A 25,239-nucleotide genomic window follows, 5' to 3' on the forward strand; every position below is an offset into this window, starting at 1 on the left:
TCCTCCTATGAGCTTCAGTTTCCCTCTTTGTGAAATGAAACTACTACTCTATTTATTTACTCTATTATTTACTCTTTATTGCATTATGAAGCTCACTTTAATAGAGGCTTTTAAAATGAAAATATTACTTTCAATATTTATTTATTTATTTTTATTTTTTTGTTGGTCATGGGGCTTGAACTCTGGGCTTGGGTGCTGTCCCTGCACTCTTCAGCTCAAGGCAAGCACTCTACCACTTGAGCCACAGTGCCACTTCCTACTTTTTCTTAAATGCCTAAATATCAACCATATTGTCATGTCAATACCTACCACATCAGTTTTCATCATTTCAAAGCCTAAAGATTAAATCTTCCTGTTTGGGAAAATAATTACAAATCTTTAGATTTTTGGCCTTTAGTAGTTGGGCCTAACTTCATAACAATAAGCTCTTTCTAGTAATCTCTTCTGTGCCTTTGAGATTTAGAATGATGTTTCCAGTCATACTATTTTAAAAGTTTTCTTTATCAACCACTAGAAGTTAAACATCCTCTTAAAAGTCATATTTTAAAAGCACTTGACAGATGAACACTTAGCACCTGAGTACTCATCCTTCAGATCTCATGAATCACTCTGAAAGTTCTATGACATCCTTTCAGGGATTTGGTAGCATTTACTCATTTTAAGTGCATTGCAGCTGGTCCACTCACCATGATTTTGTGGTCTTATGCAACCTCAAGTACTTTTATCTATTGACTTTATGAACAGTAGTCTTTACAAGTTTGTTTCACAAAGTGTTATCTGTCTCCCAGAAAGGAACTATTTTTTTCCTCTAATAGTATTTATTTCCCAAGCAAATTATCATCCTTACCTATACAGAGAATAAGTTCTCTTCAATGAGGTGTTATAGTTCAGTCTTTTAAGTGTCTATTTGGCATGTGAGATTGATGTTCAACAATATGCCGCTTTATGAATTACAAGTACAAAACCCAAAGTCTGTATCATAGCCAAAGGACCTCCCTGATCTATCTTCATTTCCAAACATCTTCCACCCCCACCTCATCCCATGCCACTAGTCTCTTTATGTTGGTGTCTTTGCATTTGTTCTGTAGACAGCCTGGAATTTTGGCTTCTTCCCTGGCTTCCTTTAGGTTTCTACTTATCAGAAGAGCCTTCCCTGTCATATGAAACAGTACAGCCAAACACCAAGCTCTCCCTTCTTCAATTAGCTCATAGCATTTAAGCACATCTGGCATATTTCTATGAATCTGACTGTTTATTCTCCCTCTCCCAATAATAATAAGAAGAATCAGAAATTTTCTCTACTTTATTGACTTCGGCATCTCCAGACTTTGGTGTTTAGAATGTTGGTCAAAAGCCTGAATTTTCAGAGAGTCAGGCAAAGGGGTGTTTTCCAGGTATAGACAGGTTTAAACAGGTGTTTTCCAGGTACAGGCACACTGGCCACAAGTGACAAGCACATTTCTTTTAGTTTCTGTTGACAGGTATCCAGATGTTTGAAATATAAAAATAGTAAGAAAGTACTATTGCAAGGAATAAATAAGATGATCTAGGGAAAATGTTTGACAGAATGCCAACAGTTAATTGTTCAATAAATGCAATAAACTTCTGTATTTTTCTCTTTCTCTCCTATCACATAGGAACTGTCTAGTTTAGGACAATTCCTTTCATATGTAGTTGACAGCTCCGTTCTTTCCTCCTATTGTCTCAGGAGAGACACACTATTATTTTCCTCTTTCCTTTCATGTCTATGATTTCCTTTTTCTTTACATCCTACCCATCCATCCTAAACTCAGCTCACCAAGAAGAAACCCATAGTGACAATGTATACAAAAACCACCACATTGCCTTAAGGAGACACTAAGAAGCAATTATTTATCAGACTAATCTTGCCTACTTATTTTCATAGACTTAATAATTACTTCAAATTTCTCAGTAGCCAATGCCCTATTGTTTGCCTCTTGGTTTTTCTTACATGCATCTCTACCAAGAATGTGAACACACACATAGCCATATTCTCACGTGTTGTTATACAGTGAGAACAGTTAGACCTGTGCTTGAAGTATAGGCTTCAAGACTTAGATGTCATATTCTCTCTTTAAGAATTGAATGTTTTGGATGTGCAATATCCCAGAAAATCTCAAGTGTTGAAAGTGTCTTCCCCAATGCAACATTTGGAGGTGAGCCCTTTTGTATATGATTGGATTATGAGTATACTAATTTCATTGGCAGACTAACCAAACTATGAATGGGTTCATAATTTGATGGCATTCTAGAGAGATGATAGAAACTAAATCAGACCTTGTTGGAAGAAATAGATCACTAGGAAATAGTTAGAAGAGATGCTTTACTCTCCGGCCCTTTGCTGTCACTCTGATTCCTGGGTGCTATGAGGTGAATAACTCTATTCATCCGGTGCATCCTGTCTCAGACTGACATAATGGATTCAAGAAAATAAGGACTGAATCCTCTGAAACCAGGAGCAAGAACAAACCTGTTCTCTCTAACGTTGTTTCAGTGTGACAAAGTTCCTTTATTTCCTAAGAAGATAATTCATATCCACATCAATAGATAGTCCCACCCATATTACAGTGGTTTGTTTCTCCCATAAGATGCCAACCTAAATGAGGGTGTTATTTCTTGGTATCCATTCACAAATTGAACACCAAAGTTTGCACGGATATTGGCACGTGGTAGATGTACAGTATGTGTAATTTGAATGAACTGACAAAAGAAAGAGTAAGAGACATTATAAAGTTCTAAAACTGGATTCCAGTGATGCTGAACCACCAGAAAGTTTGATGTTGGCACAAGATGCAAATTTAACAGCATACTAATCAAGGAAACTGTCTTTAGCTTAGTATTAATCACATGTGTTGTTTGTTTCATATTAGAGAAAAATAATATATTGGAAGCAGTGGAGTAGAAACATTAACTCTAGAGTTTATTATAATGGCAATATTGACAATACTTTCTATTTGTAGGTTTTTATTATTGTCCTTCATATACATCAAATACTCTGTCTCCAATACTAAACTAGCTGGTAATCAAACTGGTGTGTTTTAACTTCAATAACATTGTGTGAGTATACATAAGAGATATGCAAAATAAAAGTCTAGTTTAAATCTTTCTCCCATCACCAAAATAGACATGAACCCTTAGTTATTGCAACTTACCATTTATGTCCTGGATAAAAATGGCACTTGCTTTCTGCTAGCTTTTCATTGACATCTTTCAATGAAACTCCCTCTCGTTGTTGATAGGAATGATCTATCTTGTTAATTGCCTAGATGCACACTTAGTGATTGATTTTGTCATCAGGTTATACATGAAATATGCTGGCAGGGAGGGTGGTGGTATGTTAATCTCTAACTCAATTCTAACGTTCTGCATATTTAAGTCTGTTATGGGAAAAGGCATTGGTCCTTCACCTGATCTTTTTTTTTTTTTGGGGTCCGGACGTGGGGCCTGAACTCTGGGCCTGGGCGCTGTCCCTCAGCTCTTCAGCTCAAGGTTAGCGCTCTACCACTTGAGCTACAGTGCCACTCCGGTTTTTTTCTTTTTGCTTTATGTGGTGCTGAGGAATCGAACCCAGGGCCTCAGGCATGCAAGGCAAGCGCTCTACCACTGAGCCACCTTCCCAGCCCCTTCACCTGATCTTTTACTTTTTATACATATATGCTGATGGCGAGTAGTGATAGTGTTGACAGATGCTCTGTATTAAATACAAAGATCCTCTCATATTGTGCCTGGTAGAACTCTACGTTTTATGATCAATCGGTGGTTAAAAAAATGGATGTCAAAACATATAAGTAATGAATGCCAATAAGTCAATTGAATACTTTTGTGGGTTTAACTGCAGGAAGGAAACCCTGAGATTAATGGAAAAAAATGTTTTAACCCAAGGCCAGGAGTACTCTACATTTAGTAGTATATGATTTTCTTTTAACATGGAGGCAACCAAATAATAAAGTGTATATTTTTATAAGAGCTAAGATCTAAAGCTGGCTTTGCCTGAGCTATTTGAAACACACAGACAAGTCAACTAATTGCACCTTCTATGCTTTTACCACCATATAATTCAGTGGAACTGAATGAGCAACTCTTTTTCTTTTTCCTTTACTTATTTTTTTTTTGGTCAGTTGTGAGCCTGAACTCTGGGCCTGGACACTGTCCCTCAGCTTTTCAGCTCAAGGCTAGCACTCTACCACTTGAGCCACAGAGTCACTCTCGGCTTTTTCTGCTTATGTGGTGCTGAGGAATCGAACCCTGGGCCTCATGCATGCAAGGCAAGCACTCTACTACTGAGCCACCTTCCCAGCCCCTGAGCAAGACTTAATACATAAAATTACCTAAAGAATTTTGTTTTGTTTTGTTTTAGAACTCTGATGCCTGGATTCTCCCTCCCTTACATGTTCTGATTTTATTTGTCAAGGCAGAGTAATGTTTCTTTCACCCTGCTCCAAATCACAATTGTCTTGCAAACTTGACACAAGTATAAAGCTCCATGCCTCATCCTACTCTGAGAAGCCTGTGTCTGTGTGATCTATATTAGCTCCCCAGAATATTCTGGTAACATAATGTTTTCTAATCACTGATTTAAGGTTCAACACTAGATGTATTTAAAGCTCCACAGGTGATGTTCTGTAGATACAACCAGGGTCTGTAGATATAGCCAAGCAGTATAAATACTGATTACAGTGACATTTAGGATTCTTCCAAGGCTGGCAGGAATTAGAAACATTCTTATCTTTTTACTTAGCATGTATTATGTATCACTCATTGTGCTAAGTGTGAACTTACAAAAATAGTGACACAATCCTGTGAGATAGGTAATGATACTCATTTGTATGTAACAGACAGGTGGGGCAAATAACTTAAAATCATATGAGTGGTCATTTGTATATTGGAACCCAAGCTTAAACTCCAACTCCAAATTACTATTACTATCAATAATCTTTTGGAATTACTAGAAATTGAAATTTCTACTAGTTTTGAAGCATGTTAAATGATTTTGTTATATTTTAAAATGTTTCTAACATGTAATTGCATTCTAAAAACAAAGCAAAAACTACTGGATAATATAACGAAAATATAATATTCATTAGCTAAAAGGAAAAAGTTGACGGTGATATGCAAGTGAGACTTGATTGTTCTGTTTAATTTGGAAAGAGGATTATAGTTTTCTTGCACTGTTACAATATTTGAGAACTTAGGAACTTCCAATGGAGTTACTTTGCTGTAGTTTTATTGAGAAAGAGGTGCTAAGCTTTTGGGAGGAAAGGAGAAATGTGTATTCTTCTTTCAAATAGGGCTGAGATGTGGCTCAGTGGTAGAGTGCTTGCCTTGCATACATGAGGTCCTGGGTTCAATTTCTCAACACCACATAAACAGAAAAAGCTGGAAGTGGTTATGTGGCTCAAGTGGTAGAGCGCTAGCCTTGAGCTGAAAAGCTAAGGGGCAGGGCCCAGGCCCAGAATTCAAGACCCACCACTGACAAAAAATTAGAAAATAAAATGGTTCAAAGTATTAGCAAGGCAATGAGTTTAAAACGGGAAGTTTATGATGCACACTATTTCCTTTTCTTTCCTTTCAAGTGTGGGAAGACATTGGCCCATTGCCATCCAAGGCAGAGAAAATACTTTGGCCACTGCTAGTATTCTCACTTGTGTCTGCAAAGAGGAAAGAGGCAATGCCTTAGTTACACAAAAGTTCAGTCATTCCTATATGGAGGAGACCTGCCTTATTTCTCATATTTTGGACATGGTCAAGGAAAGGGACATTTCTAGCCTTACACCGCATGAAAATATGTTGAAGGCTTTTTTTTTGGTACAATATCAAGTTTAGCTGCTGCTACTTAAGAGGACCTTTGCACATTTCAAATATTTAAAGTTGTAAGCACAGTGAATTTTGACACAGAAAATGTACAGATTCAATTGCATGCATCAAGAATAGTATGAATATACTGCCAATAAGTGACTCCTAAATGCATCATATGTAAAATAATAGATGGTACTTTCACAATGACAAATTCTAGAACTATTTCAACAGTGAAGAACTGTCATCTGATCTTTAAGTAACAGGGATAGTAGATAGTAGATAGATGATAGATTGACAGATCGATAGAGATGTCTATATGTTGCTCTGGAATTATCTTGGCTTCTTAAAAAATATTCGATATTATCAGGAAACGCTAAGTAAAAGAAAACAGAAGTTGAATTTGGTCTGTAGGTTCGAGTATGAGCAGTTTCCATAAAAATCATAATAGTACAACCTGCATGAAAATGCTTTGGTAATAGAGCTGTGTTCTGCCAAGAAGTGGCGCAAAGACTGCACACAGGCTCTGAAGCTATCAACTGCAGAAGATAACCGGAGATTTGTAATGGAGAAGGTGATCTGCTAGCTCAGTGTGTCTCTAGAATTAAGGACTGCTGGTCCTAATTTCCTAACTCCCAGGGACCAAGATACTAGTTGGGAGAAGGATCTTCAAGAGGAAGCCATGGGCATTTTCCTCTGCAAAGGGAAAGAGCCACACGAGATTTAATCCTATGTCAGGGAAAGAGATTGAATACCTCTTAGATGTTGGATCTTCACTCAGATCCAATTTTTTTTGTTTTCCAGCCACGCGCAGACACCCCATTCCCTACAACTTTGCCACATCAACATCCCTTTCTCTATCTATGGAAAGCCTAGGCATGGGGCTCCTTTTCAACAAGCTTTGAAAACCAGCTAGAAATCACCTCCTCTCCCCCCCCCCACCCCGCCCCAATCCATTGCTTGCTCCAAGTGGACCGAGGCAAGCAGGAGGTGAAGAGCAAACCTCCCGGGCCGTGAGGAGCCGTTTGGGTTGGGGGGGGGTGGAGGGAGGGAGGGAAGGAAGGCGCGGGCACGAGGAGGGGAAGGAGCCGCCGGAGCCTGGGGCAGACATCCTCACTGACTGGAGAGGTTTTAGAGAAAGTCGGAGCTCGGGCTCGCCAGTCGGGAGCTGTCCAACTTTTCAGCAGCTGTGAGATCAGGACTCTGGTGTCCTGGACCCAGCCAGAAGGCGGCGGCGACCAGCGCGAGGGCAGAGGCTGTTTGTTTTTTTCTTCTGTTTTTGTGCAAGCCCGAGAGAGCTCCAAACAATTCCTAACCTCGCCTCGGGCGCCCCGAGGAAGGGAAGAAAGAAGCAAGGAAGGGAGGACGGATCGCCGGCGAAGCTGCGCACCGCACAGCCCAGTCTTGGAGAGTTGGGTGGCCCCGGAGCGCGTCTCTGCCCCCATCGCCCGTGCCAGGAGCCCGGGCGCGTGCGGCGATCGCCCCGCTCCGGCCGGCAGAGCCCCCTCTCGGTAGCCGCGAGCCTCGGAAGCTGAGCCCAGCCTCTCCCGCTCGCCTCCAGAAACAGCCAGCCGCCGGGGAGAGGGAGGCAACTCGATTCCAACGTGGTGAACCCCAGCCGGACCAGCAAGGCAGGCTCGCGGAGAGACACCCCCCTCCCCACCAACACACACCCGCCGCCCCACGCCCCTCACCGGAGCCGGGATGGAAGCCGAGGGCGGCAGCGGCAGCGTGCCGGCCCGGCCGGGCAGCGGCGAGGGCAGCGACGGTTCCGCCGCCGGCGGGGCCACGCTGAAAGCCCCCAAGCACCTCTGGAGGCACACTCTGGGCCTGGGCACTGTCCCTCAGCTCTTCAGCTCAAGGCTAATGCTCTACCACTTGAGCCACAGCGTCACTTCCAGCTTTTTTCTTTTTGCTTATGTGGTGCCGCCGCCGCCGTCGCCCCCTGCTGCCGCCGCTCCGCCGCCGCCGCCCGGGGCTGACAGCGGCCGCTACGCCTCGAGCGGGGCCAGCGGCCGCGTCCGGCATCGCGGCTACTCGGACACCGAGCGCTACCTGTACTGCCGCGCCATGGACCGCACCTCTTACGCCGTGGAGACCGGCCACCGGCCCGGCCTGAAGAAATCCAGGATGTCCTGGCCCTCGTCGTTCCAGGGACTCAGGCGGTGAGTGCAGAGCGCCCCTCCCCCACGCGGGAAGCGGGGTCCCCTCCCCTCCGCTCCAGTTCTCCCACTCCACCCCCGCCCATCCTGGACCCCCGGGTCAGATTCTCTGCTGGAAACTGGAGGGGAGAGCGAGCAGGGGTGTGTCTGTCTTTGCTTGACTGGATAGGGCTCAGGTGTGTTTGGGAGACCCCCGAAAGTAAGGCATATTTGTTACTTGGGGTTCAGTGTGTGTATGTGTGTGCGTGTGTGTGTGTGTGTACGCGCGCGCGTGCCCGGGAGCGCGCTCCCTAGTGTTTGTGGCAGGGACCCCTCACACCCCACTCACTTCCATCCCGCCTTGGCGGGTGAGATTAACAAGTGAATTCACTTTGCTCCTGGTGGAGAAGCAAGGGGGAAAGAGGAAGGAGGAAAGGGGGACCGGAGCCCCAAAACGCCCAGTCATGTGTCCACTCACCCCAGATTGAGGAGGGGGTCAGCCCGCAGCCCTGACAGGAGAGAGCGCGCACGGGGGCGCGCGCGCGCGCGCGCGCGAGGGTTGGCAGGGTGGGTCAGACAGCTCAAGTCCAGCACTGCAGCTGAAAGCTGAAAGCTGCAGACCAACTCCAGTTTCTCTTTGTCAAGTCAGGAAGTAAATTGAACAGCCAAAGGGGAGAACAAACACGTGGGTGACTTGGAGAGTTTGAAGCAAAAATGTTCAGCAATCCTTAGGAGAGAGAGGAGGATGGAGGAAGGGATGGAAGCGAGGACGCTGTGGGAGTTGTACTGCATGCACCGGGAGTTTGTGAGTGAGCCTGTGTGAGCGAGTGTGTGTGTGAGAGTGTGTGTGCTTGGCGCATGTGTCAGTGGTCCTTGCAAAATCCTAGGAAGAAAGCACCTCGGTTTAGCAGCAAGCACGACATAGAGATTTGATTATAGTGATTTCCCCTTAACTGTAAAGTGCTCCGGAAGACGAGTCAGGAAAGCTGCATGTCAGCTGGGAGTTTTAATAAATGCTCACCGCTGCCGCCACTTTGCCAAGGAAATGAGTAGTGTAAAAAACAATTACAGCTGTTCTGAGAGGTCAGCTCTAGATTCTTAAATCAGGCACGAAGAGAATTTGGAGGTCCCAATTGGTTCTGTCCCTTTTACCAGACCAAGAGTTCCCCTTCACACACACACACACACACACACACACACAAACACACACACACACACAGACTCCAGAGGTTTTTAGTTGCTGTTGATCCTTGGCATGCGTCATGGCCTTGCCTTCATCTAACCTTAGATGTGGGCAAACATTGCTGTCTGTGCATCCAAGGAGCATGAGAGGCATTTGTAAACCAGGGCTAGTTGTGGGAACACAATTGTCAATCGGTTTAATTTACCAGTATGTCTTAAGGGTGTTCAACTGTGTGCTTATCATAGTCGTGTGTGTGTGTGTGTGTGTGTGTGTATGAAAGACTTGATGTACTATGAACACCCCAACCTTGATGTGTACACACCCTATCAGTTTGCATGCTCCTAGCCTTTTGCCTTCCTTTTTCCTTAGGAACTCTGCTGTTATCATTGTACTTTTTTGTGTGCACAAAGATGAACATTGTAGGTGTTATCTCAATTCAGATCAATTTCCAGCTTGATAATAGTGTAAATTGCAGACTTCCTCAATTAATATACAAGTTTAATTTTTGCAACGCAGACTACTAAAACTCACATGTAGTTCTACTTTTTGCTTGAAGTGGTTGTCTTCCTTCCCTGGGGGAACTACACTGTCTGGGTTCCTCATGGTAGAAGAAAAGTCAGGCATGATACAATGTATCATAGTAATGGAAAAAATGTATGTATTCTTCATAAACATTAAATAAGGAACAGTTTGAACATAATTTGTTGGTTGATTGATTTTTATGGAGAGACTCTTAATTGAGTCCATTTTTTAAATAAAAAAACCTGGAAGGTTGGCAAGGAGAAAATAAGCTAATTAGAATAGAGGAATTGATTTGAATGTATATTTTACTAGCTTTCTATACTGATTGTCTATTTGAAATTTTCTACTTGAATAGTACAGAGAAAATTTATGATATATAATATCTACACTGTCATTTATATGCTATATTAGTGTTTTATATTACTTGAATTTTCCTCACATACTCACATCATGCTTTCATTAACAGAGTTGATCTTACAAATAGATGTATTCAGGAAGGTATTAGTTTCATTTAGAAGAATGGTAGCAATTGTTTAAAATTATCAAAGAACATTCACATTTATTTTCTTAGTTGAACCCTACGAAAAGACTAAGTTGAGAGAGTATTGCTTCCATTTCCTAGATAAGAACAATGAGCCCTAGAGGATGTAAGTCATTTGTTCAGCATTATATACTAAAATAGAAATGCCAGCACTAAGACTGAAACTCAGGCCTTCTGACTCAACAAAGGCCCTTCTAAAATATAATGTGCAGTTCCAGGTATATGTGGACAGCATCAAAATTATATGAAAATATGATAAAGCACTTGCCTCACATGCTGGAGGCCTGGAGTTCAATCCCAGTAACACATACACACTCACCATACACACACACACACACACACACACACACACACACACACACACAGAGTATATAAAACCAAGCAAGACATGAAAACTATAGGATAGAGAGCCCAAATGAATCAAAATTGAGATGTGGTTGAAAATACACTTTTAAAGAAATTAACAGCCCTGTATAATTGAGACAATGAGATATTTTAACTTTTGTCCTCAGAAGACCTATCCAATATGAAATAATATCATGGATCATATGGAGGTTTGCCAGTGTATTTGTTGACTTTGTACAAAGCATAGAATCATAAGAATGAAATGGCATACAGAGAAAATAAAGCTAATCTGAGTGCCTTTGAATGTTTCCAGCAATCTTCTGAAAGGGAGCAAGTAAAGGTGCAAGGGTATGGCTGTGCATGCATGCACATCATTTAAATGGGAGTTTAAATTGCCAAGTTAATGTCTGAAAACTCCCCAAGAGTGGATAGATGAATGATTATCTATGGATTCTGGAGAAAGATGTGTCCTTGTTTGTTTTTTTAAAAAACTATTTCCTGCTTGAACAGTAGTATTTCTAGATATTATCTTAACTAAAATGTGTGAACTAGGTTTATGAAGCAATAGGCAAAAGGCATCTTGCTTAATGATCATTTTTTTAACAGGAAGAGACAATCTTCAGATACTCTATGGTCAATTCTGTGGAATCCATGGAAAAGTTAGATATGTTAAATACACTTTATATTAAGGTATATCTAACAATTACATTCTTGTATTCATTTCAATATAGAATAAATTTGAAACAATAAAATTCCTATAGGAGTGGACTTTGTTACAAAAGAAAATGAGATATGAAACTCTTTAAAAATGAATGTAACATATTTATTATATCAACCAAACATCCTTCAAAACATAATGAATAAACTGATACTTTCAATTATTTTATTACTTTTCTTCTATCATAATATTTCCTTATCATTAACAGCTTTCAAAATTTGCAGAAACTGTATAACAAATTAGAGTTTGAGATTCAAACAGCTTAGGTGAATTCTTGATTTTATTTTTAAAAAACGATTCTAGATGCAGATATGTAAGTATCAACCAAGTGAAATTTGATTTAAGAATCTTGGAAGGAAAATATCTGAAATTATAATCACACTAACTGTAAACATGTATAACATATTATGTGACATTAGTGTTTTAAAGATATAGAAATAATATGTTAAATTAAAGATGTTGCATTGTTATGAATATAGGGATAAGTTCGGTATATATATATAGGATAAAGATAAAAATCTATATTTTATTTTTCTAATCTAGGTTATAAGACATAATATTCATTGTTTATATTACTTCTGTCAAGATTCCTAGTGACATTTTTCAATAAGAACACATCTAAGTTTATGATGCAAAATTTGAGTTTTACATTACCAGAGTATTCAGTTGAAAACCTGGTTATTCATTGTGTCCATATTTATGAATATAAGCCTTTGGATTTTAGAATGAAGTATCTGTTTTTTTAATATTGAATACTTAAATAAAGTTTATATTTTAAAAAGTTAAGTATGATTATTATGGATAATTAAATAGCAAAAATATAAAAAGAACTTATTTCATCACTTTTTTGCACATTGTCAAAATAGTGTTCAGTTTTTTAAGAGGATCTGGACATTTTCTTATTTTTTTCTACTAAAACATTGTCTTTGCAACTTGATTTAGAACTTTATTGTCTAGTATGTTCTGAGATTTGGTGTATCAGAAAAACTTCATGGTTCTATCACCTTCTGCATTTTCATTCTGAATTTTTTACCTTCTATGTTTCATGTACTTTGGAGATGGTGGCCAAGAAGAGGTCAAAAGGAATGAGGGATAGGATGTATCCCTCAGGATGCCTTATTTCATAAACACTTCCAGTCTGAAAGGGCCACCTTGGTTCAGTTGCCTGCTTATACAGCAATAGTGGAAATAGGGAGCAATGTCCACAAGACAGAAGAATGTGGAATGTCAAGAAGAGAAGGAATCTGAACTCACCCTCTCTGCCACTCCCTGTCATTTACACTTGAAGAAGTGTCTTAAATGACCAAGTTGACTGAACACAGCTAGTTCTGAACCAGTACTGTAATTTATATCTTTCACATCTCTTGACAGATCAGTTAATATTTTATACATCATGACTATCTTTTGACATTTATTTTGCATGATTTCAGCTGTCACTTTCCAGGCTATAGTTTAAAACCCAAAGCTTGGGGGCTGAGAATGTGGCTTAGTGGTAGAGTGCTTGCCTAGCATGCGTGAAGCCCTGGGTTCGATTCCTCAGTACCACATAAACAGAAAAAGCCAGAAGTGTCGCTGTGGCTTAAGTGGTAGAGTGCAAGCCTTGAGCAAAAGCAACTCAGGAACAGTGCCCAGGCCCTGAGTTCAAGCCCTGACTGGCAACACAACAAAAAAGAACACCAAAGTTTGGAAATTACCATAAAAATGTACATGTAAGTAAATGTATTTTCAGGTACTGGTAAGAGAAAGATAACTTCAGAAAACAAAACTTTCTTTCAATTTTGTATATGAATACATGTTTGAGCATGTGCATACATACACACACAAAACACACACACATACACACACACAAACAAACTTGGTCACTAACTTATATCTCCAAACTTTTTTATAAGATTAGAGGCGCATCATACAGATGAACAATTTAAAACAACAAAACCCAGTTAGTGACTTTTGCTAACTATTTAAATGTTTGAAGTCTAACAATGGCAAAATTGTGTTCTTTTGCAGCTTATTATCCATCTACATGTTTTAAAATAAGCAATATGTGAGTCTATAACTTAAATACTTCCAGTCTTAGCTTAAAACAGCAATGTTGCTAAGGGATTATACCAAATAACACTGTATTATATCTCAAAAATGTTGTGGTTATTTTTATTCTGAGGAACATTTTTCTGCATTTAAAAATAGGAATCTAATTTCTCCTAGAGAAGGGGGAAGTTTCTCTTATTTTTGAAAACATATCATCTATATTGGTTCAACCCCACCGACATACATATCACCATTACTGTAGGCCTCACCATCCAACTTTGGAGAATGAGAACCAAGGTTTGCTTTCTCATCTAAATATGTATTTATAGTTATTCATCTTTCAATGTGTAATAAGACCATTTATCCAATTGTCCTAGAGTAGTAGTGTCTTTAGACTCCTTTTCTTCCTTAAATCTGGGTTGCAAAGACAACCAAGATCTTCCAAATCTACTTCCAATGATCAAATCTTCCCATTGTCACCTTCCTGGGTCAAGTATGTAGTATGCTCATGCAATAATGGCCTCTTAGTGCCCTCTTCATTCTGGTTTACTGTACACTTCAGGCCACTAAATTCACCATTGTCTTGTTTGAAATCCTAAGGAAATTTATCTATCTATCTATCTACTATCTATCTATCTATCTATCTATCTATTTATTTATTTATTTTGTCGGTCATGGGGCTTGAACTCTGGGCCTAGGTGCTGTCCCTCAGCTCTTCAGCTCAAGGCGAGCGCTTATACCACTTGAACCACAGCATCCCTTCTGGTTTTCTGGTGATTTATTAGAGATAAGAATCTCATGGAGTGTCCTACCCCACCTGGCTTTGAACTGTGATCCTCAGATCACAGCTTCCTGAGTAGCTAGGATTGCAGGGGTGAGCCACCAGTGTCCGGCTAGGAAATTTATTTTTCCCTACAAGATAAAACATAATTTTTTTTCCAGACTGATTTTTTGGAGAGGTTAATACAGCCTATCTTCCTTATAGAAAATCTTGCATTCCCTTCCCTCAACTACACGAAGTGGCCACATTCAAATTTTTGTTGTGTGTGCTGAGTTCTTTCAACAGCTGAGTTCTTTCTCCCCTCTATGATGATTTTCCTATGTCCTGAGCCTCATCTGTTCAGAAGCTCAACAGTGTCTTTTTTGGAGATAGGATATGTGGTAAAAGTTTTGTGGGTAGTAGTCCTATAAGGAAAGGAACAGGTTTATTTGTTCGTTTTTCCCCTTGAGCATTCCCATAACATTTTGTACATTATTCTCCAGTAACTACCAATTACACTTTAATTATTACTTAATTGTTGTTTATGTCCCTATTCGATACACAGGGCCCCAAACAATGCACAGTTTATAACAACCTTACCAAATGGTGATATTTTAAATCTGGGAATAATAATGAATCCCTGACTTTTCAGTTGGTGTTCTTTCAGACAGATATATTTGATTTCTTTAATAATCTCTACCAGGCAAATAGAGCTAGTGATCTTTTGCTCATTTCATAGCTTGTAAAGGGGAATATTGTCTCTCAGAAAAACAGACACATATCCATATTCAAATATAGAACTCAGCCTTAAGCCTTAAACTCCTACTCCGGTGATCTTTTTATTACACTGAATATCTGTTGGTACCTGTTGGTATTTGAAGAGAAGTAGCCCATAATTTGGCTTATATAAGTGGACAGAGAGGAATAATAATGCTTGATCCAGCTGATGAGAATGAAAAGAGCTCTCGTGGTATAGAGTACCTCTCCCCTTTAATTTAGAGAAATGGCTGCATGGAGTAAATTCTTAATTCTGTGCTTGGGATTCCAGAGAATCTATGGCATTGGAAGATAAAATAGATGTGTGGGAAAATGTTCATCAGATTCTCAATAAGCCCAATAAGCTCTGGATCCACAAAATTTAAGACACTGTGCTCTAAAGTTAACAAAGTCATCCGCTGATTCACTATGGGAACAAGATGAGGACAGCATCTGCCAGTGGAATAATATTCTCACTACAATAGCCGACAGTAAGCAATTCGAAATGGGTTTTTTTTTCTATGAAAGTACAATTTATCAAACCAACAACACTGTAGTCTTTTTTAAAATGATACATCACCAGTGGGGGTTTCAAGGATTGGTTGGCTTAAAGTTTGATTTAAATATGTATAAGAATAGTAAAGAACGTTTTGAGAAAATAGAAAAGCATTTCCTTCCCTATAAAATATCAGATCATGTCATTCAGGCTGTTACTTTAAACACTGTAGTAATAAGTCATGAAAAAAAATCAGCAAGCTAATGGGACAAAAGAATGAGCAAACATCTGGAAACCACCCAAATGTCTTTCAGTAGAGAAATGATAAAAATAAGTGGTGTGTGTCTGCAATAATGAAATACTAGATGATGAATGGAAAGCCTATACATTCAAATGTAATTATAAATCTGGGCACTGGTGGTTTATCTCTGTAATCCTAGCTACTTGGGAGGCTGACATAAGGAACTTGGTTCCAAACCAGCCCAGGTAAAAAAATCCTCCAGACTTTGTCTCTAAATAACCAGCAAAAAATTGTGTCTCAAATGATAGAATGCCAAGCATTAGTGAAAAGGCTGCATAATTACAGACCTTGAATTAAAGCTGATATAAAATATATAATCTCTATGAAGTATTTTGTGGGAAAGGCAACATTAAGAATAGATACAGTATATGACACCATTTAATTTTATTTATACATAGTTATATTTGTACACATGAGATTATGTCTGTATATATATTTCCAAGTATCTATATTCTGTCTCTCTTATCTACTTATGTAAATATATAATCCCTGAGAGGCAATTTACTAACTTGTTTTCGGTGTACAAAGATATTTGAGAGGCCTTTGATTTTCTATTTTATGGTCTATTATCTTTATTTCCTTAAAAAAGAACATATATTGTTTTAATAATAATAAAAATGGTTCCTTCCTTTTGTAAGCATTTATATTTTCAACCTATTTAGGTTAACATATTTTGTTTGAACCCTACTTTCCTCACCCCACATCTGAAAGGTGAAAGGATTTCATTATAAAACAACTTAATACAAGGTGGAAAATGAAAAAAGTATGAAATATGAAAGCAAAAGTTTATGCCATTGATTTCTGAGTAATTGCTGTAAATGATTTAGAGATTCACCTATAAGCTCCCTATCATGTAACCCATGAAAGGAAACTATTAGTTTAAGATTTATGTCTCAGTAAGTCAAAAAATGAGTTACTTGGGATAATATATTACTATGAACTCTGAGAATTTAAAGAAGTATTTCCTAATGTATTATAAAAGGACACTATATGATAGCATGTGAATGTTTTAAACTATGTTGATATGCTGTATTAAATCTGAAGTGAAATACGGATGTTATTACTGTTTGTTCTAAAACTGCATATTGATGGCCTTTTCACTGAAAACACACCAACAGTGCAGCCTCAGAATTCTTAACAGATCTGACTGATATGCCTGCTCTTTTAAAAACTGGTGCCTCTTCCAACTCAGAGAATGCTCTAGACTAGCAAAAATTCAGCCTCTTATTCTCGTTTGTTTTCTTGAATTCAATTGAGAAGTCTTGTTTATTCTCTAGTCCTAAAGAAAGCTAACTCCATTGTTATTTTGTTTGCTCTCAGTCCTTCTTGGCCTGTTTTGTTCCTTTACCTAGATCTCTCAAACGTGTCCAGCCTGACTCTCAAATTTTGTTTGGAATTTTCATTCCCAGGAAATGGGATAACAAAATTCAGTGTTTGTATCCTGACCTCCGATTGTTGTTCTGAACACTGCTGCTGGCATGTTCATAATGATTCCATATAAACAAGTTCTAAATGTAGCCAGGATTATGATGTTGCAGAAGTTACAGGGGCTGGCAAATAAAAATGACAAAGGCAGTAGATATGGATTTCATGCTGTTTTATGATTTGTTTTCATAGTTATTTAATTTCATGGTGGTGACAATCTTCATTAATACATTATAACGATTTTGCCTGGAATTTTTTGCTTCTGTTAATCTACTTCAAATAAATATAAACTGTTCATGATTAACCAGATCTTCAGTAACTGGTTGTTCTTTGTGATATGAAAACTCAAGTAAAAATGCGTAAAGGTATTACCTGAGAGTATAATAGCCAGTTCAACATATCAAAGAACTTTTTATCAATACAGCAAAAGGAGGCATTATTCTAGCAAAATGACACCCAAGACTTCATAAATGTTTGTATTTTACTTTATGTATTATTTTAGTTTTGATATAGTTAAGTATGGGGACTGTCGGACAAGTCGTTATTTATATTGACATAACATCTTTTGTGAAACAGCCACAAAATAGTATAATGAAGTAGCATTAATAAGTTTTTGAATATATCATTACAATATTTCAGATAGAAAAAATGACTACTTAGAGAAAAGTTTTTGTTTAATAATTGTCATGACTTAAGAACTCTAGACTCCACTGCATTTACCATTCACTTTTGTTGAAGTATTACTTAAGTTTTAGTGAGTATGCTTTTTGTTACATCCTGCACCAAAAAAACTTCCTTCAGGGGCTGGGAAGGTGGCTCAGTGGTAGAGCGCTTGTCTTGCATGCATGAGGCCCTGGGTTTGATTCCTCAGCCCCACATAAGCAAAAAGAAAAAAGCCAGAAGTGGCACTGTGGCTCAAGTGGTAGAGCACTAGCCTTGAGCTGAAGAGCACAGGGACAGTGCCCAGGCTCAGAGTTCAAGCCCCATGAATGGACAAAAAAAAAAAAAAAGAACTTCCTTCAGTTGAAAAACTTCTACCTCCTTAGCAAGCTTTAAGGCATGCCTAAATGAGCAACTGGTGTAACTTAGCCAAACACATTCTAGGTGAGATTTTTTTAATTGGTTGCCTCCATAAGGTGATTAGTTTGATAATATTGAATGAGATAGTCCTCTGAATGTTCCTCACTAAAACGTGAAAAGTTCCAGAATCTTTTGAACCAACACATAAGCTCTTGAGAACAGGTGGAATATCTATGGAAAAGTAATAACTCATACAAGCACTGGCTCGTAACCAGCCTGGCAGCAGAATGATTGCTTTGGGTGCTGTTTGTGTCTTAGCATTTGCTTTAAATATTTAATGTACTTAATTAATGAGTATTTTGGGTCTCTTGTCTATTATAAAAATATGTCTATAAAATATGTATGCAAACAAATTATGAGTGATGGAAGACCATACTGGAATGAAATTATTTTTTTCTGTAAATGCTCACAAGTAGATGGTTTAACAGCATATCACTGTCATTTGTTTTTTATAAGACAGTTGACTTTGTTAACTAGAAAGCTAATAGTCTTTTCCAAGGTGCTACCTTGAGAGCAGTACACTGTGATGCATGGGATGCAGACTGTATGTAGATGGAAAGGAGAGGGGAAAAGAGGGAGACAAGACTCTGTTAAAGGTTCCTCAACTTTTTTCAAAGTTGTTGGAGGGGGCACTGATTGTTAAGCAGGAACATCACGTAGTTAGCTGTGAATCTTTTTAAAGCCCACTGTGACAGATACATGGAGCATGGAATAAGAAAAAATTGGAGACTTGATTTAGGTGTTTATTTGCAACAAACGAAGAAAGAAAGAAATTATGATACTCTGAAAGTAAAGGCAATAGCACAGGATGATGGAAGAGGAAATGAATTTAAGAAAGATGTTAGAAGTAGAAATTATGTGACTCATGGATTAACTGGTGCAATGCTATAAGATGAAGTACCTTACATCAGATGTACTTATGAAAAATACTAAATAACTGGACCCAAACATAAATGTAAAATCTTATGCTTTTACTTCCTTAATCTTTAATCTGTTCTAATGGGAGAAAGCTTGAAATATTGATTTAAGGCAACACTTTATGGATAGATCACTATTGCATTAATTGAAGAACAACAAAGAGTTTTTCTATTGTGAGTATATAGGTAGAGTCATTCCAATACAGACCAACCATAATTAAGGCATTAATTTAAAATAATTTTCTTCAATCTATTTGAAAATGGTGAAAATAACACTTTAAATTATTGCTTTCTAGGAGATACCATAAAAGCTAATGAACTTTCTTTTCTAAACTGTTTGTTTGTACTGCAAAATTACCATTTTTTGATCTTTAATCTTTTTGAAAACTTGCCAATTTTCTTCTCTCTCACACACGTTCATTTTTAATCTCTGCTTCTGGTTCAATCTATGTGAACATAATTTTCTAACTATGCTGCCAGGTCTTTTCATTTTATGTATCTCTTACAAATAGTTGAAAAATCACATCAATAAAACTTTCTTTGTTTTACTCCTCTGTGTCCCATACAGGGTGTTGCTAAGATAATTTATTAAGTCTTCATTTTCTTAGGATGTAGGAACTTTGTTACAAAATGAACTTGTAAATATGATATAAACACAAAGATTGCTGCCCACTTGCCTTTTGTGATTATGTATATTTTTGTGCTTGTCATCTTTATAACAAAGTCAGAGTTATTATCATGTGTTTCTTTTCTTCTTCACTTTTTTTATTGTGAAAATACTATACAAAGGGGTTACAATTACATGAGCAAGGTAATGAGTACATTTCTTATCAAGCATTGTTGCCTCCTTCTTTGTTTCCCCTTCCCATCCCTGCCCTCCCATCTCCCCCTTCCCCCCTCCCCGTGATAAAGTTGTAAAGTTCCTTTTTCAACATAACGTCTTGTACATCTCATTGTTGCAATGGGTCCACCTGTATCCCTATTTAAACAATTTGTTTTTTCCCTTCCCTTCCCCAAATTATACCAACATCAAATATAGTAAAAACAGGGATTATACCGCTTTTTTATCCTGTGTAATCACTGGGCCACTCTGTTAGGGTAAGTATGCAGGAAGAGTTTCTTTTATAAAGATAAATCATTTTACGTCTTTCTTAAAAGATACTATCAATAATATCCATTCATTTATGAATATGTAAAATATATGAATGTATCTGTGGATATATGAAAACTTATATAATATATGTCTGAATATTAAAGGAACACTATAGTACATCATCATCCTTATTGACCTTCCTATGGAAGAAGTTTCTGATTTTTTTTTATTTCTTTTTAAATTATTTTGGTCTTTGTCTAGGAGCTTAAACTCAGGGCCTGGGCACTGTTCCTGCGCTTTTGTGCTCTACCACTTTTTGACACAGCTCTACTTGGTGGCATTTTGATAGCTAATTTGAGATTATAGTCTCCTGGACTTTTCTGCCCAGGATGGATTTGAACTGCAATTCTCAGAGCACAGCCTCCTGAATAGCTAGCGTTAAAGGTGTGAGCCACTAGTACCTAGCTGCGAAGGTTTTAAGTTGAGGAGAAAAATTATAACACTGAAAAGTTCTTCTGGTACTAGTATAGAGAAAAAACAAGAGAGGGGTCAGGGGACAGAGGGGATCAAGGTGAGACATTGGAACAACGATCCAGGAGGGGATGGGAGAAAAAGGAAGATAGGTGGGTTAGGAATAACAAGGAGATGAAATCTAGAGTGTATACTCAGCTATGTGGGTAATTGATGATAACATTGACCAGGTCAAGGGAAGAATATTCAGGATTTGCCTATGGATATACAAATTGAAGTGTTTATGTTTGTTACAATTACCAATCATCATCATGATCACCATCACCACCATTATTATTATCATCATCATCATCAATCATCAACATCATCATTTTAGCACTATCATTATTTATCATCATTCTTACCACTTATTAACTAGGACTAGGGATCCTAGAAATGTTGCACAAGGCGTATTTCACTTAGTTTACTCCACAGATCAGGAAGTGTACACTCTCATCCTTATGTGCTGACAGGAAACTGACCGCTTGGAATCCATGGGACTTACAGATTGATGCAGGTAAAAAGTCATATTCCTAACTCCCAAGTTCTTTGGGTATGCCAAATTTAAGATATTCAAAATAATAGAAGAAATGTTTCAGTGGGTTTGGAAGTTACTACCAAAATATGATAGGCATTCTTAAACATGCGCAAAGATGTAGCATCTGTGGAGAAGCCCAAAGATGGAAATTTGGGGAGTCTCAATATGTACAAGTGAGAAAGGGGGAACCCCTGGCTGAGCCCCAGGAGGCATTCATATCCAGTGTTTTTCAAGGAAAGTATAGATTTCTCTTTGTGCTTACTTGAACTATGAACAGTTTCTCTTGGGTGTTTATCTCAGCACTTGGGAGCTTAAGGTAGGAGAGCTGTGAATTTGATGTCAGCTTGGTATATATAATACAGACCTTGTCTCAAAAACAAAAAAAGCAAACAAAAGCAAGCTTTCTGCCATGATTATTATGCCAGCAAAAATGCAGATCTGCATATGCTTCATCAAGTTATAGGGGTGGGGTCTCCAATCAATGGGATAAAGGAAAAGAAGGGCACCAATGCCAGGAGCTTCCTCTGTTGCTTGTATTTTTGTATTACCATGCAGTTGTTCTTTGAAATTTCCAACACTTACCAGGTTAAAAAGAATGTAAGTGTAATTAAGGTTAGAAAAATTAAAGTTGATGCTTATTTATTTTGCACTCAGTAAATGCTCCATTTACTATAAATTATTCTCCCTTTATTTGAGAAAGGGAGGAAGAAGTTATCAAATATTTAGGATGATGAATGTAGGGGTATAAACTATAAAAAGTGACAGTGAGAACAGAATCCAGTCCTGACAAACACATTTTCTTTGTGTGAAACAAAAATGCAGTATTGATGGTGTTCTATTTTGCACTTAATATAACTTTAGATTCTCCAAATACTTTTATTTTTAAATGGATATAGACAAGAAATAAAAATCAATACTATATAAAACGATATATTTTTGATCATGTATCTCTATTTGTGATGTATTTCCTTTCACAAATATCATTGTTCTTAGGTTATAACACTACTACTATGTATTTCTGAATATTCCAAGTGCACATTGTCTCTACAATAATGTTTTCATTTTTTGCAAGTCCTCTCTGATGATTATAAGAATGTTTCAATATTTTTACTCATATAGTACAGAAGTAATTTCCAACATCAGAAATAAGTCAATGTAGATGCTAACACAGTAAAGGGGACTTATCTAAAACTATCGTTTCACTGGACTGAATAACTCTAAATCTTCCTTCTTTTAAATATAATTGGCATCAGATGTTCAAGGTGATTTTACATAAGACTACTTTTGATTTGTTTCTTTTAACCAATAATTTTGCTTAACATTTTTTAGCAGCTATATATTGCCATTGTCATTATTTTTAAAAGATAGGCAAAGCAGAATTAGAAGAAATAAAAAACCCATGACTTACTAATTCTAAAACAACTTTTATTTCTTTGGTTTAGAGACCTACCTGGACTATTATACCATATTTTTCAGGCCATATTTTTCTCTAGCACTTATTTCTGCAATGTACTAAGTCGAACCATCTTTGTGAATAAAATTTTCAGATATTCCCAATTTCATGTGGTTCTACCTCATAGAATCTCATTTCCTTTTAATCCTTGAAGAAGATAAACCTCTTCATATTTTCTTCTTCTGGATTTTTGGCTCCTCCTGGGCTTCCGCATGGTTGGAATGGCAAATCCCACTCCTGCATCTGGCAAGCTGTGCAGTGAGCAGCCCCAATAGTGCTTCCCCCCACTTCCCCCTTGCTTAGACCAAGATAGCCCCACATGTGAGAATGGCCTTAAAACAAGCTGAGGCCATGTGACCAGCAGATTGCTTCAAGATCTGTCTAGTCATCTCCCTGGCTGTTTTAGCCTTTAAAAATCTGTGTCATCTGGGCATAGAGAATGGAAAGCATGTTCTTTTGATCTCTGCTTCAATTCTTGGAATTTTGCCTTCCAAATCACAGACTTGAGAATTAGAATTAGACACTTTTATGATTTAGGTCCAAGCAATATGTGCTTATAAAGATTTTTTTAACCCCTTGATGAAGGGTGTGTTGTGTAAGCAACAGGAGGGGACAAGAAAAGATAAAGGGTAGAGTTTCTGCTGTAAAAAAAAATACATGTGCCAACTCATCTGTTGTGGCTAGACATGGCCACTTTGTTCAAATGAGGAGTATCTGGGGAAGGACAGAAAATCTCCAAGTGCCGCTTTGCAGTTGAACACAGTGAGAATAAAGGCAATAGGTAGAAATCACTTCCATTTATTATTGAGGAGCCATACTCTATGCCATTCTGCACTAAGGAGACAGTTTCCTTTACTAGTCTGTATTACTCAATTTTTCACAAGTGAAAATATTCCCTATTGACGGAATTTTTTTCTCTTAACCCTGGTCACTAGCTGCCATTTAGATATTTAATTTGCTATATTTTCGCATACATTATTCCTGAGTTCAAGCTTATTCAGCAAAGTTTAATTCAATATTAACAAGGAGAATAAACACTTTCATATTTTACCACTTATTATTCCTTCAGCTTCTACATTCTGTTTGTCAAAAATTGTGACTTAAAAAAATAATATATAATAAATTTTATGTTACATATATTTTCCCATAACCAGAAAGTAGGAAGACAGAGGATTTTGGCTGATCTAGTTCAACTTAGAGAGGTAATATATTGCTTTGCTTGCAAGAAACTTGCTGACTCATAAAAACTTCATTTCTAAATGAAGAGTCTTTTTTTGAGGGGGGGCCATGGGGCTTGAACTCTGGGCCTGAGGCTGGGCACTGTTCCTCAGCTCTTCAGCTCAAAGCTAGCGCTCTACCATTTCAGCCACAGTGCCACTTCTGGTTTTCTGGTGGTTTATTGGAGATAACAGTTTCACGGGCTTTCCTGCCCCTGGCTGGCTTTGAACCACAATCCTCAGATCTCAGCCTCCTGAGTAGCTAGGATTATAGACATGAGCCACTAGCGCCTGGCAGGAATCATTTCTTGAAAAGAAAGAGTACTCTTTGACTGGGGTGCTGGTGCCACACACCTGTAATCTTATCTACGCAGGAGGCTGAGATCTAAGGATCATGGTTCCAAACCAATCCAGGCAGATCTATGAAACTCTTATCTCCAATTAACCACCAGAAAGTCAGAAGTGGAGCCATGGCTCAAAGTGGTAGAGCACTAGCCTTACACAAAAAACTCAGGGACAGTGCCCAGGCCCTGAGTTCGTTCTGTGTCATTTTTTAAAAAATATAACTTTTCTATTGTGAATTCTTCCATGGTTTCCCATTGTTTCCAGGAGAGTGGTCAGAACCCAAAACCAGGGCTGCCAGTGTGCCCAAGTTCCTCCTCAACTGTCATCATCCTTTGACACTTTCTTCTCCCATCTGTGCTCACCTAGTACTCCCCAATTGCCTTTAGTCCCTGTCCTTCAACAATTCTGAGAGCCCCTGTAGGGCTGAAGGGAGGCTTTGGTCTTGAAGAAGTTGGTGAGGAAATTATAGGCAGGGAGATTGATAGAAAGGGTTCTTTAATTCTTAAAGAGCTCACAGGTGTCAATAGAGATGAAGAATGGGATGAAACTAATGACTAATTTGGTAAAAGGAATCATATACAGTAAGTAGTCAGCAATGATTCTGACATTTCCTATTTAGATTAACAAATGAATATAGTGTTAACTAAATAGGGCAAATTACAAAATAAATTTTGAGGTGAAGGTAGTAAAATCAACTTTGCTTTTCTTTTTAAAATTATTTTATTTTATTATATTTAAGTACAAGGCAGGTACCATTCAACGACTCAATTTATGAATACAATGCATCTAGATCAGTGTCATTCTTCCCCTCAATTTTCTTACTTTTATAAGCAATGCATTAAATATTATGACTGCTTTTTCCTGCCTCTTCTGCTTCTCTTCCCTGACAATTGACCTCCTTTCCCCTACATCTTTCAAGTGGTATTCATTTTGTTGGACTATGAGTTTTTCTAAGGAATTACATCATTGAACTCTCCCCTGTAAATAACATATTTTGGTTAATACATTTGTGTAAACTTGCATAAAACCCTGTATGTGTTGATTTGTACATTTATA

At 38.1% G+C, this 25,239-nt stretch overlaps 1 protein-coding gene across 2 annotated transcripts in view; it reads left to right on the top strand.

Annotated features, from left to right (window-relative positions):
* Positions 1-25,239, top strand: part of Pde4d (phosphodiesterase 4D, cAMP-specific) — a 1,420,835-nt gene that overhangs the window by 556,724 nt on the left and 838,872 nt on the right. The window contains exon 1 of one of the 2 annotated variants that reach the window (XM_013025263.1): positions 7,868-7,979. The exons of the other annotated variant lie outside the window; for it this stretch is intronic. Within the exon in view, the coding sequence (XP_012880717.1) occupies positions 7,885-7,979 (95 nt within the window). The 5' untranslated portion in view covers positions 7,868-7,884. Of the gene's footprint in view, positions 1-7,867; positions 7,980-25,239 lie in introns of those variants that run through there. 2 annotated transcript variants of the gene reach the window in all.

Source organism: Dipodomys ordii, unplaced genomic scaffold (genome assembly GCF_000151885.1).
Source record: "Dipodomys ordii isolate 6190 unplaced genomic scaffold, Dord_2.0 Scaffold83, whole genome shotgun sequence".
In the NCBI taxonomy this organism is placed as follows: Eukaryota; Metazoa; Chordata; class Mammalia; order Rodentia; family Heteromyidae; genus Dipodomys; species Dipodomys ordii.